Raw genomic sequence first — 12,315 nt, forward strand, 5'->3', positions numbered from 1 at the left:
AAGTTATTGTGAAAATGAGACTATACTACAATGTGTTAAATATCATAATAACATATAAGACACTATAGGGACAAAGTAGAGAGAATATTCAGCTCTGCCAAGGACTAAGGGTTGTCAGACTTTACAAAAGAAGTCTGTCTTGAAGGTAAGTAAATTTAGTAGGTAAATAACAGTCATATGAAACTGTATGTTTAAATGTATTGAGAGTTTTTAAAAAAATTAAATTTAGTATGGCCATAGTATCAAGTTTAATAGAGGACTAGCTAGTGGGAGGTAAAATGGGTTGATGTCTTCTCATTGAGGGCTTTGAATGTTCTGCAAGGGAGTATCTGACAGTAACCAGAGGGGAGGTGGGAGGGGATAATAGGGGGAACAGGGAAGGGTTTTCAGGAACAACTATAAAGGACACATGGACAGAACCGGCAGGGGGGTGGGGGTAGAAGCAGGGGCAGGAAGTGGGAATGGCTGGGGTAGGGGGGGTGGTTGGGGGTAAATGCAGACAACTGTAATTGAACAACAAAAAAATAGGATTTGTTGGCATTAAGTTTTTAAGGAGGTGACTAATATGATCAGATCTTTCTTTTACCCTGTTAAAGACAGTAAAATGGTAGCTAGCTTTACAGAAAACCATTGTTAGGGAACATAGTGTTTAGAAGTCACTATGTGAATTATGATACTAGAATCCTTAACCTGTATAGTGCAAAGGGAATGAAGAGGTTGAAGTTCAGACTGAGAATACAATGGATAACATCCTTTAAAATACTTATTACAGTGCAAGTATTGAAAAAGTAAAAAAAAAAATCAATCTGAGCTTTCTATTGTAAAAGAGAAGGCACTCTGGAATGGTAAGGAGTTCAGGTACAAATGATAATGTTTGCCCACACATACAGCCTCCCCCATTTTTAGTACCTCCTACCAGAGTGATACCTTTGTTACTGTCAGTAATCTTACAACTAACACATCCATAGCACCCAAAGTCTATAGTTTACATTATGGTTCACTCTTGGTGTTGTACATTCTATGGGTTTGGACAAGTATATAATGAGATGTCTACTATTATTGTATCACACAGAGTGTTTTCTCTGCCCTAAAGATCCTCTGTTCTGGTTCCCTCCCAACCCCTACCCCTAGCCATAAAATTTTAATATATAAAAGAGATTACTTAAACTTAGATAATAAGATTAGAACAATTTTAAATGGATCATGGATCTTTTTTAATCCATGTATTTGCAGTTTGTAAATGAAACTGTTATCAAGCAGTTTGTAATTTTTTTAATTTCTCTGCTTTTGCCACAGATAATTGGCCTTTTGAATGTTTTCACACCACAGAAATCCCTAGAAGAATTTCAAGATGTGTAAGTGTCATAATTAAAATTTTATATTAGTACTTTATTTTTACATTGTTGCCGTATACTTTAGCTGTCATCTTTTTTCACCCATGAAGTTACATAGTCATGGAGCTTATGGATGCAAATCTTTGCCAAGTGATTCAGATGGAACTAGATCATGAAAGAATGTCCTACCTTCTCTATCAGATGCTGTGTGGAATCAAGCACCTTCACTCTGCTGGAATCATTCATCGGGTTAGTAGAAAAACCCATCATCATAATCTCTTTTTAATCATTGAGATGAAATTCATCTAACATAAAATTAACCATTTTAAAGTGTACAATTCAATGACATTTAGTACATTCACAAAATGTGCAACTACCACCAATATCAAATTTCAAATATTCTCATTGTTCCAAAAGAAAACCTAATACCCTTCAGGCAGTCACTCCTCATTCCCTTTTACCCCACCCCCTGGCATTGTACCAATCTTTCTGTTTCTATGGACTTACCTCTTCTGGATTTTATATACTGGGAATCATAATTACGTGAACTTTGTGTTTGGCTTCTCTAACTGAACATAATGTTTTCAACTTTGTCCACATTATAGCATCGATCATTTCTAAATTTTAGCATTGTGGATAATGCTGCTATGAACATTCATGTACAAGTATTTGTTTGCGTTTTTATTTTTGAGTTTGAGTTTTTTTTTATTACCCAATTCTTTTGGGTATCTACCTAAGAGTGGAATTGCTGGTTCATATGATAATTCTATTTTTAACTTTCTGAGGAACCACCAAACTGTTTTCCACAGTGGCTACACCATTTTACATTCCTAGTAACAATTTATGACTGGGAATACAGTTTCTCTAAATCTCTGTTGGTACTTACTGACTTTTATTCAGGCCATCGTAGTGAATGGTATCTCATTGTGGTTTCGATTTGCATTTTCCTCTTGACTAATGTTCAACATCTTTTTATATGTTTGTTGGGCATGTGCATTATCTTTTGGGAGAAGTTTCTATTTAAGCCCTTGGCTCATTCTTTAATTACATGGTTTGCCTTTTTATTGTTAAGTTACAGATACTCGTCCCTCATCAGATATGTGATTTGTAAATATTTTCTCCCATTTTGTATGTTGTCTTTTCACTTTTTTGATATTCTTTGCACAGAAGTTTTTAATTTTCATGAAATTCAGTTTATCTCTTTTTGTCTTTGGTTTTATTATTTTGGTTTCATATACAAGAATTCATTGTCAAATCCAGAGTCATTAAGATTTATACTTGTGGCTCAGTTGGTCAGGCATCATCCTGTGAACCAAGAGGTTGCCGGTTCAATTCTTGGTCAGGGCACATGCCTGGGTTGCAGGCTCAGTCCCCTGGGGTGCATATGGGAGGTAACCAGTTGATGTGTCTGTCTCATATCAATGTTTCTCACCCTGTCTTTGTGCCTCCCCTCTCCTTTCTCTAAAATCAAATAAAATACATTTTTAAAAGATTTACACTTATGTTTTCTTCTCAGAGTTTTATGGTTTTAGCTCTTATGTTTACATCTTTTTGAGTTTAATTTTTGTATATGGTGTAAGGTAAGGATCTAGCTTCTTTTGCTTGTGGAAATCCAGTTGTTCCAGCACTATTTTTATTAAAGAGAGTATTGTTTCCCAATTGAATGTTCTTGTCCCCCTTGTGGAAAAGTGACCATATATCATTTTATTTCCAGACTCCTAGTTCTGTTCGTTGATCTGTATGTCTACCCTTAATATCAGTACCACATTATTTTGAACATTGTGGCTTTGTAGTAAATTTTGAAATGGGGAAGTGTGAGTCCCTTAATTTTTTTTTCAACATCATTTTCACTATCTAGGACCCCTTGTGATTTTGTATGAATTTGAGTATCAGCTTTTCCATTTCTACAGAAAAGTTAATGGAATTTTAGTATTTTCTTGAATCTGTAGATTGGATAGTTTAGCCATCTCAGCCATATTTAGTATTCTAACTCATGAACACAGGATGTCTTTCCATTTACTTTGATTACATTAGTCTACTTGGGCTCTATAACAAAGTACTATAGAATGGATACCTTAAACAACAGAGAGTTATTTTTTTTGCAGTTTTGGAGATTAGAAGTTCAGGACCAGCAAAAAGGAAGGTGAGACCTATCTTTCCGGCTTGTAACAGGGAGGGAAGGGAGTGACCTGTGCATGCACAGGCTCTCGTATCTTTTACTAAGACACCTGTTATTCTGGATTAGGGTCCCACTCATATGACCTTGTTTAACCTTAATTACTGCCACAAGGGCCCTGTATCTAAATATAGATAGCCCCATTAGAGATTAGGGCTTCCACATAAAAAAATGGGGGTGGGGAGACACACAGTGCAGTCTATAACATAGATCATGTGTAATTTTTTTCAGCAATGTTTTATACTTTTCAATGTGTAAGTCTTTACTTCATTAGTTAATTTTTCCCCAGGTATTTTATTCTTTTGGAAGCCATTATAAATGAAAGTATATTGTTAATTTTCTTTTCAGCTCGTTCATTGCGAGTGTATAGAAACAAAACTGATTTGTGTGTGTTGATGTTATATCATGCAGCTTTGCTCAGTCCGTTCTAATAGGGTTAAGGTTTTTGTTTTTTACAATTTTCTCTTTGTAAGATTATCTCATTTGCTCAATAGTTTGACTCTTTTCTTTCCAATGTAGGTACCTCTTGTTTCTTTTTTTGCCTAGTTGCTCTAAAACATCCAGCAAAATATTGAATAGAAGTGGTGAAAGTGGTATCTTTGTCCTGTTCTTGATCTTAGGGGAAAGGCTTCCAGTTTAGTATAATTTTGTTTTGTTTTTACCATTAAGTATAATAATAGCTGTGGGGTTTTCCTAACTGCTCTTTATCTGTTTGAGGAAATTTCATTTTGCTTTGGAATTAGCCTCATTGTACAGTTAGGGAATACAAACCCATAAGATTGCCCTCACTTCAGATACCAACTGCAAGGATCCCAAGACCAATCTCATACATATCATATCAGCTGGCTGCAAATTTGGGGTCCCCACAACCACTCTCAGTTTTAATAATTCACTAGAATGACTCAGAACTTTAAAAAGCATTATACTTATTATTACTGTGTTACTGTAGCAAAAGAATACAAATTAGAATGGCCCAAAGAAGGTGATGCATTGGGCTGAGTCTGAAAGAAGTCCAGACATGGAGATTTCACTCAGTCATTCTCTCCTTATAAAGTTTAAAATACAGAGAATTGCCAACCAGGAAAATTCACCCAAGCCTTCAGTATCCAAAGTTTTTCTTGCTATTCAGTCACATACTACCTACATGGTAACTGGCCTTTAGTCTCCCACCCTTCCTAAGGTTTACACTAATACCTTTAGTCCCTCACATTGCGAACTGTTCTGTGGCCAGAATTCCAGGCAAGAACACTGCTGTCGGCCAGGACATTGCAGCAGCCTGGAGATCACCTATAACTGACAGCAGAAGCAAAAGCCAGACCTCTCTTTACATTAAGATGAATTTTTCACCTCATACATTCTCTTAATTTAAGTGTTTTTATTATAAAAAGTTGTTGGATTTTGTTACATGCATTTCTGTATCAGTTGAGATGATAGTGTTTGTTTTTCCTTGATTCAGTTAATGTGGCACATTAAATTGATTAATTTTTCTGTTATGAGCCACCCTTGCATTTCTGGGATCAAATCCTACTTGGTCATAATGAATAATCCTTTTACTATGCTATTGGGATCATTTTGCTGAGAATTTTGACATCTGTATTCATAAGGGTTATTGCTGTGTAGGGTTTTCTTGTTGTTATTGTTTTTTTCTTAAGCTGTCTGTATGAATTTGGCATCAAGGTAATGTCTCAGAATGAATTAGGAAGTGTTTTTCCCTCTTCTGTTTTTTGGAAGAGTTTGAGAAGGATTTTTTTTTTTTTGAGATTTTATTTATTTTTAGAGAGGGGAAGGGAGAGAGAAAGAGAGGAAGAGAAACATCAATGTGTGGTTGCCTCTCACCCATCCCCTACTGGGGAACCTGGCCCACAACCTAGGCTGTGCCCTGACTGGGAATCGAACTGGCGAATCTTTTGTTCACAGGCCAGCACTCAGTCCACTGAGCCACACCAGCCAGGGCAGGATTGGTGTTAATTCTTAATTAAATTATTGAAAGAATTGGCCACTAAAGCCATCTTATCCTGAGCTTTTTAGATTTTGATAATTGATTTACTTTCTGTATTATGTGTCTGTTCATATTTTGTTTCTTGAGTTAGTTTTGGTAATGTGTGTTTCTAGGAACTTCGTTTCATCTGATTTGCTGGTATATACTTGCTCATAACATTCCTTTGTAATCCTTCTGTTCCTGTAAATTTGGTAGTAATGTTCTCACTTTCATTTATGATTATAGTTAATTGCTTTTTCTTTTTTCTTAGTGTGAGTAAACATTTGTCAGTTTTGTTGCTCTTTTTAAAGAACCAACCTCTCATTTTGTTGATTTTCTTACTGCTTTTCTGGTCTCTAGTTTGTTCATCTTTACTTTATTATTTCCTGGCATATTCTTGCTTTGGGATTAGTTTGCTCTTCTCTTTAGTTTCTTAAGGTGAAATATTAAATTATCAATTTGAGGGTGTTTTTTTTGTAATGTGGGTGTTAACAACTATAAAATCACCCCGAAACTCTTACTTTTTAGGCATTCTCTAAATTTTGGTATGTTATATTTTTATTTTCATTCCTCTCAAAGTATTACCAATTTTTCTTGTGAATTGTTCTTTGAACCATTGAGTATGTTGTTTAATTTCCACAGATATGTAGATTTTTTGCTTTTCCATTTCTTGATTTCTAACTTCATTCCATTTTGGTCAGAGGAGATACTTTGTATGATTTCAGTTTCTAAAATTTATTGAGGTTTGTTCTGTGGCCCAACATATGGTCTGTACTAACGAATGTCCCATATGTACTTGAGGAAAATATATATTTTGCTGTTTTAGAGAGAGTATTTTATATATATCTGTTATGTCTAGTTGGTTTATAGTATTGTTCACATTCTGTTTCCTTATTAATCTTCTTGTTTTTTTCATTAATGAAAGTGAAGTATAGAAACCTTCAACTATTGGTGTATAACTGTCTGTTTCTCCCTTTTTGTCAATTTTTTTTTTGCTTCATGTATTGTGGGACTTTGTGAAGTGTGTATACATATATTCTTGATGAATTGGTCCTTTTATCAGTGTATATTCTCCTCCTTTGCCCGCATATAAGTTTTTGACTTACAGTCTGTTTTGTATGACATTAGAATAGCTTTCCACTTCTCTTTGATTTCTATTTGAATGAAATATAGTGGGCTTTTTTTTTCTTCATTCTTTCACTTTCAACCTGTTTGTGTGTTTGAAACTAAAGGAGTCTATTACAGCTAGTCTGTAGTACTGTCTTTCTATCCCTTCTGCCCTTCTCTGGCTTTTAGTTGGAAAGTTTATTTACTGCATCTACCTGAAAAGTGATTGCTGATAAGGAAGGAGTTTTGGCCATTGTTGCAGCTGACTCCAGCCAGCAGAGTCCACCTGTTGTGGTTGACAACAAGAATCAGTGCACAGGTGACAACAATCATGTGTGGAAAAAGCGAACAGGCACGACTACTCTCTCAAGGGGAGAGTGCCTATGGTGCCTCAACCACTCCCTCAAGAGGGGAGCACACTGACCCTTGTCTAGACAGGCTTTTATTGTTTTCCTGGGATCTTACATCAGAGAAAGATTTATTATCTATTACATAGAATATTATTGTCTACATTTTAGGTACAATCAAGGAAATGAAAATAACGTGCAGAGGGGAATAGTGGTGAGCTGATTAGCTCTGTCCTTGGGAAAATTCACACAGGCTTTGGATATTACCTTGAAGATAGACAATACACATTTGTTGTTTTAGACCAAGGTGATGATAGCATTTTAGCAAGAGTAAGCCATTAACGGTCTGTATGCATTTTCCAGGCCTGATTCCTACAGGAAAACTGGGTTTGAAGGTCTGCTCCTGCCCACCACTTTGCATCTGTAGGTTTTCCATACAGAGCTGAGTCACATTTGCCAGGCCAAGACAAACCAGTCTCCTGCACATTGTACTGTTCATTTTCTATAAGTCATACCTTTCTGTTCCTCAACTACTGCCTTTTGTTCCTTATTAGTGCCTTTTTGTATGCTTACATTTTTTGCTGTATATCATTTGATTTTTTTTCTCTTTTCCTTTTCTGTATATTTTCTAGTCTTAAGGTTACCTTGGGCATTATAATTTAACCTCTTCAATTTATAACAATCTGTTTTTAATTACTACCCCCTTAACTTCAATAATATACAAAAACTCTGATCCTATACAGTCTCTTCTTTTCCCTTTATATTGTTGTCACGAATTACAAATTTATATACTATGTGCCATTTAGTAGATAGATTTGTAATTACTGTTTACTGCATTTGTTTTCTAATTATATAAATAGAACTGGCCTTTTTATGTACCTGTGTAATTACCTTTACCAGTATTCTTTTCTTCCTATGACTTCAAGTGACTGTCTAGTGCTCTTTTATTTCTACCCGATGAACTCTTAAGCACTCTTTTTATATAGGATAGGCAAGAGACTCCCTTTGCTTTATCTCAGAATTTAATTTCTCTTTCACTTTGAAGGATAGTTTTTCTGGATTTAGAATTTTTGTTTGGCTTTTTTTTTCTTTCAGCACTTTGTTTCTTATCACCTTTAGGCTTCCATGATTTTTTTTGAGAAATTAGCTATTAAAATCATTGAAGATCTCTTGTAAATGACAAGTTGCTTGTCTCTTGATGCTCTCAACATTAACTTTTTTTATCTTTGTATTTCATTAGTTTAATTTTGATGAGTCTCAGTGAAGATTTTTTGCTTTTATCCTTTTGCAGTTGAGCAGTTTGGATATGTAGATTTATGTCTTTTGTTTGAAAATTTTTAGTCATTATTTCTTAAAACATTTTCTGCCCCTTTTCCTCTATCCTTGCGGGACTTGTCCCATTGTGTGTGTACTGTGTAGTGGTATTCCATGTCTTGTTTTCCTCCACTTTGTTTTATCCTAGGCAAAGTGTTTATTTGCCTTATAAAACATTATCAAGAAAAGCCCTCTCTCTAGCTTAGGACCAGGGTTCCACACTGAGAATGTGGACTGCTTTCTTTAAGACTCTTCACCCAGCTGGGGAGATGGATAGGGCAAGGACTAATGAAAACATCGCAAAATTTTTCTGTTGTTTTGAAGTTTCCTCTTTCTTGATTCTGCATTCACTTGGTATAAGCCTTTGAACATTTTCTAGATTTCTGCAAAATTTTATTTTGATCATTTTTGTTTTGCTTTTTGGTGTTTCTATGGAGCTATCTGCTCTACCATTTTTGCTGACATCATAGCCTTTCATCAAATTCTTGGAGCATTGTATTTTGCTGATTTATATGGAGCACTATTGAGTTATTTTTGCCCTAAAATTAAGCAGTATGTAAAATACCTACTATCCTTAACAATTACATAAAATTGAACATTCACTAGCTTATTTTATATATATATGTGTGTGTGTGTGTGTGTGTATGTGTATATACATATGCATGTTTATTTTTTCAGAAATATTTTATATTTTTGTAGCCTGTGTATTTTTCTATTCAACTTGCTTTTATCTTTTTAACGTATATTTTATTGATTATGCTATTATAGTTGTCCCGTTATTTTTCTCCCCTTTGTTCCCCTCTGCCCTGTACTCCCCATTCCACCAGCATTCCCCCCAGCTTAGTTCATATCCATGGATCGTATACATTAAGTTCTTTGGCTTCTCCATTTTCTGTACTATTCTTATCCTCCCCCTATCTGTTTTGTACCTACCAATTATTCTTCTATTCCCTGTATCTTCCCCCCCTGCTCCCTCCCACTGATAACCTTCCATGTGATTTCTACTTCTATGATTCTGTTCCTGTTCTAGTTGTTTGCTTACTTTGTTTTGTTTTTGTTTTTGTTTTAGATAAGTCCCTTTAACATTTCATATAATAATGGCTTGATGATGATGAACTCCTTTAACTTGACCTTATCTGGGAAGCATTTTATCTGCCCTTTCATTCTAATGATAGCTTTGCTGGGTCAAGTAATGTTGGATGTAGGTCCTTGCCTTTCATGACTTGGAATACTTCTTCCCAGTGCCTTCCTCCCTGTAAGGTTTTTTTGTTTGTTTTCTTTTGTTTATTTGTTTGTTTTTGAGAAAGTAACTGATAGCCTTATGGGAACTCTTTAGTAGGTAACTGTCTCCTTTTCTCTTGCATTAAAGAGAAAAGATTTTCTCTAGCATTAAAGATTTTTCTAAAGCATTTTTCTAGCATTTTCTAAAGCATTAAAGATTTTCTCCTAATCTTTAATCTCAGGTAATATAATTATGAGGATGCCTTGGTGTGTGCTTTCTTGGGTTCCAACTTCTTTGGAACACTCAGAGCTTCCTGGACTTCCTCCTAGAAGTCTATTTCCTTTGCCAGATGGGGGAGTTTTCCTTCATTGTTTTTTCAAATAAGTTTTCATGTTCTTGTTCTTCTCCTTCTGGCACCCCTATGATTTGGATGTTGGAATGTTTTAAGTTCTCCCAGAGGTTCATAAGCCTCTCTTCATTTTTTTGCATTCTTGTTTCTTCATTCTGTTCTGGTTGAATGTTTATTTCTTCTGTGTGCTCCAGATTGTTGATTTGAGTCCCAGTTTCCTTCCCCTCACCGTTGATTCCCTATAAATTTCCTTTGTTTCATTTTGTATAGCCTTCACTTTTTCCTCTTTTGCAGCCATACTCAGCCATTTCTATGATCATCATGATTACCAGTGTTTTGAATTCTGCATCTGATAGGCTGGCTATCTCTTTGTCACTTAGTTCTTTTTCTGGAGCTTTGATGTGTTCTTTCCCTTGGGCCATATTTCTTTGTCTTGGTGCACCTGTTACATAGTAAGGGCCAGAGCCTTAGGTATTCACCTGGGTGGGGAAGCCCACTTCCCTGCATTCTGGGGGAGGGGTCTGAGAGGGAACAATGCCACTCTACTCTCCCGCCAGCTTTCAGTACTTCCCCCACTACCCACAAACGAATTGGGCCCTTGTGGTGCCGATTCCCAGATGGGTAGATTTGTGTACTTTCTACGCCTCCATGGGTCTTTCCAATGAACTCTTCTGTGAGTCTGGGAGTTTCTCCTGCTGCTTTATCCCTCACAGATTTTTACAGTCAGAGGTTTTGAAGCCTTATTTTCCCACGCTTAGACCGTGGGTTGTGCAGTGTCTTGCTCCCCAGTTGTTCCTCCTGGTTTATCTGTACTCGAATGTGGTACTTCCAGCCGCTCTCTCGCCCACCTTGTCCTCCAGCTGCTGCCTTGCCACATGTCCTCTCCTCAGCTGCCTGTCTCTACCCCTCCTACTGGTCTGGGTGAATGTTTCTTCTTTAACTCCTTGGTTGCCAGACTTCCATACAGTTCAATTTTCTGGCAGTTCTGGATGTTTTTGTTTCTAAATTTATTTATTGTCCAACCAAATGAAGGATGAGGCAAAGTGTATCTACCTATGCCTCCACCTGGCCAGAAGTACGAGATTTAACTGCTATATGTACTGGGTATTTTTAACTGCTTACTCGAGATATAATTCACATGCCATACAGTTTACCCACTTAGGTGTACAATTCAGAATTTTTTATTATATTTAAATGCTATGCAGCCATCACTGTAATCGGAGATTAGAACAATTTTGCCCTCCTTAAAAAAACTGTGTCCATCTACCTTCGGATCTCATTCTTCCCTGTCAACTTCACCCCCAGCCTTAAGCAACCACTGAACTACTTTCTGTTTCCATATATTTGCATATTCTGGACATTTCATACACAGTTGACTATTGATCAACACTGACCCTCTGTGCAGTCAGAAATCTGCATATAACTTATTTTTGACAGCTTGAACTCAATTTATTGGAGTAACAGTGATTAATAAATTATGTCGGTTTCAAGTGTATGATTCTGTAATGCATCATCTGTATATTGCACTGTGTGCTTACCATCTGCATATAACTTCTGACTCCCCTAAACTTAACTGTAGATAACCTACTGTTGACCTATAGCCTTACCAATCATAAACAGTCAGTGCACACAAATTTTGTATTATATGCTGTATAATTACAGTAAAGTAAGCTAGAGAAAATAAAATGTTACTAAGAGAAAATCATAAAGAAAAATACACTTACAATATTTATTGATGAGTGGACCTGTACATTTCTAATCTGTGTGGTTCAAGGTTCAACTGTAAATGGAATTATATAGTATGTGGTCTTATGTGGCTGGCTTTTTTTATTTGGCATAATATTTCAAAGTCCATCCATGTATGTATCATGTATCAGTTTTCATTTCTTTTTATTGTCAAATAATATTCATTATATAGCTATACCACATTTTGTTTATCCATCACTTGAGGGACACTTGGGCTGTTACCATTTTTTGGCCTGTTTTAAGTAATGCTGACATGAACATTGTATGAGTTTTTGTGTGGACATACATTTTTGCATTTCAGTTTTAATTCTAGCTTATTTTTTATGAACACTGCATATACTTTGAGAGGAATATCTTGAAAATTTATTTAATTCTTTGTAATTGTGTCTTCCTTCTAACCTACCTTGTATCAAATAACCTACCTCATAAAATAAACATGATATTTATGCTCAAATTAACTATTTTAAGGTAATTATGTATCTGAGGTATTCAGGCTTAACCTTAGTTATTATTCTAACTTTCATACAGTATATTACATATGCAACTGCTATAATATTATGTCTAATGCCTTCTTTAAGCAACAAAAGATAATCCCTTTAAATGGGAGAGTATTATCTTTCTCAGCCCATACTCATATATTATGTGAGGTGGAGCAAATGAGTTAATGCAGTAATGTAATAGCAAATGAGATAGATGTTGTTTTTGCTTTCTTTGTCCTGTGGATCAGAACAGCAACATGCCA

General features: G+C 35.7%; 1 protein-coding gene across 5 annotated transcripts in view; it reads left to right on the forward strand.

Moving 5' to 3' along the window:
- MAPK8 (mitogen-activated protein kinase 8) overlaps positions 1-12,315 on the forward strand; it is a 140,183-nt gene that overhangs the window by 102,753 nt on the left and 25,115 nt on the right. For all 5 annotated transcript variants that reach the window (XM_037142082.2, XM_037142101.2, XM_037142074.2 and 2 more), the window contains 2 exons: positions 1,297-1,355; positions 1,445-1,583. In XM_037142082.2, the coding sequence (XP_036997977.1) occupies positions 1,297-1,355; positions 1,445-1,583 (198 nt within the window). The remainder of the gene's footprint in view (positions 1-1,296; positions 1,356-1,444; positions 1,584-12,315) is intronic.

The sequence above is a fragment of the Artibeus jamaicensis genome, unplaced genomic scaffold (assembly GCF_021234435.1).
Source record: "Artibeus jamaicensis isolate MK-2021 breed Jamaican fruit bat unplaced genomic scaffold, CSHL_Jam_final contig_332, whole genome shotgun sequence".
In the NCBI taxonomy this organism is placed as follows: Eukaryota; Metazoa; Chordata; class Mammalia; order Chiroptera; family Phyllostomidae; genus Artibeus; species Artibeus jamaicensis.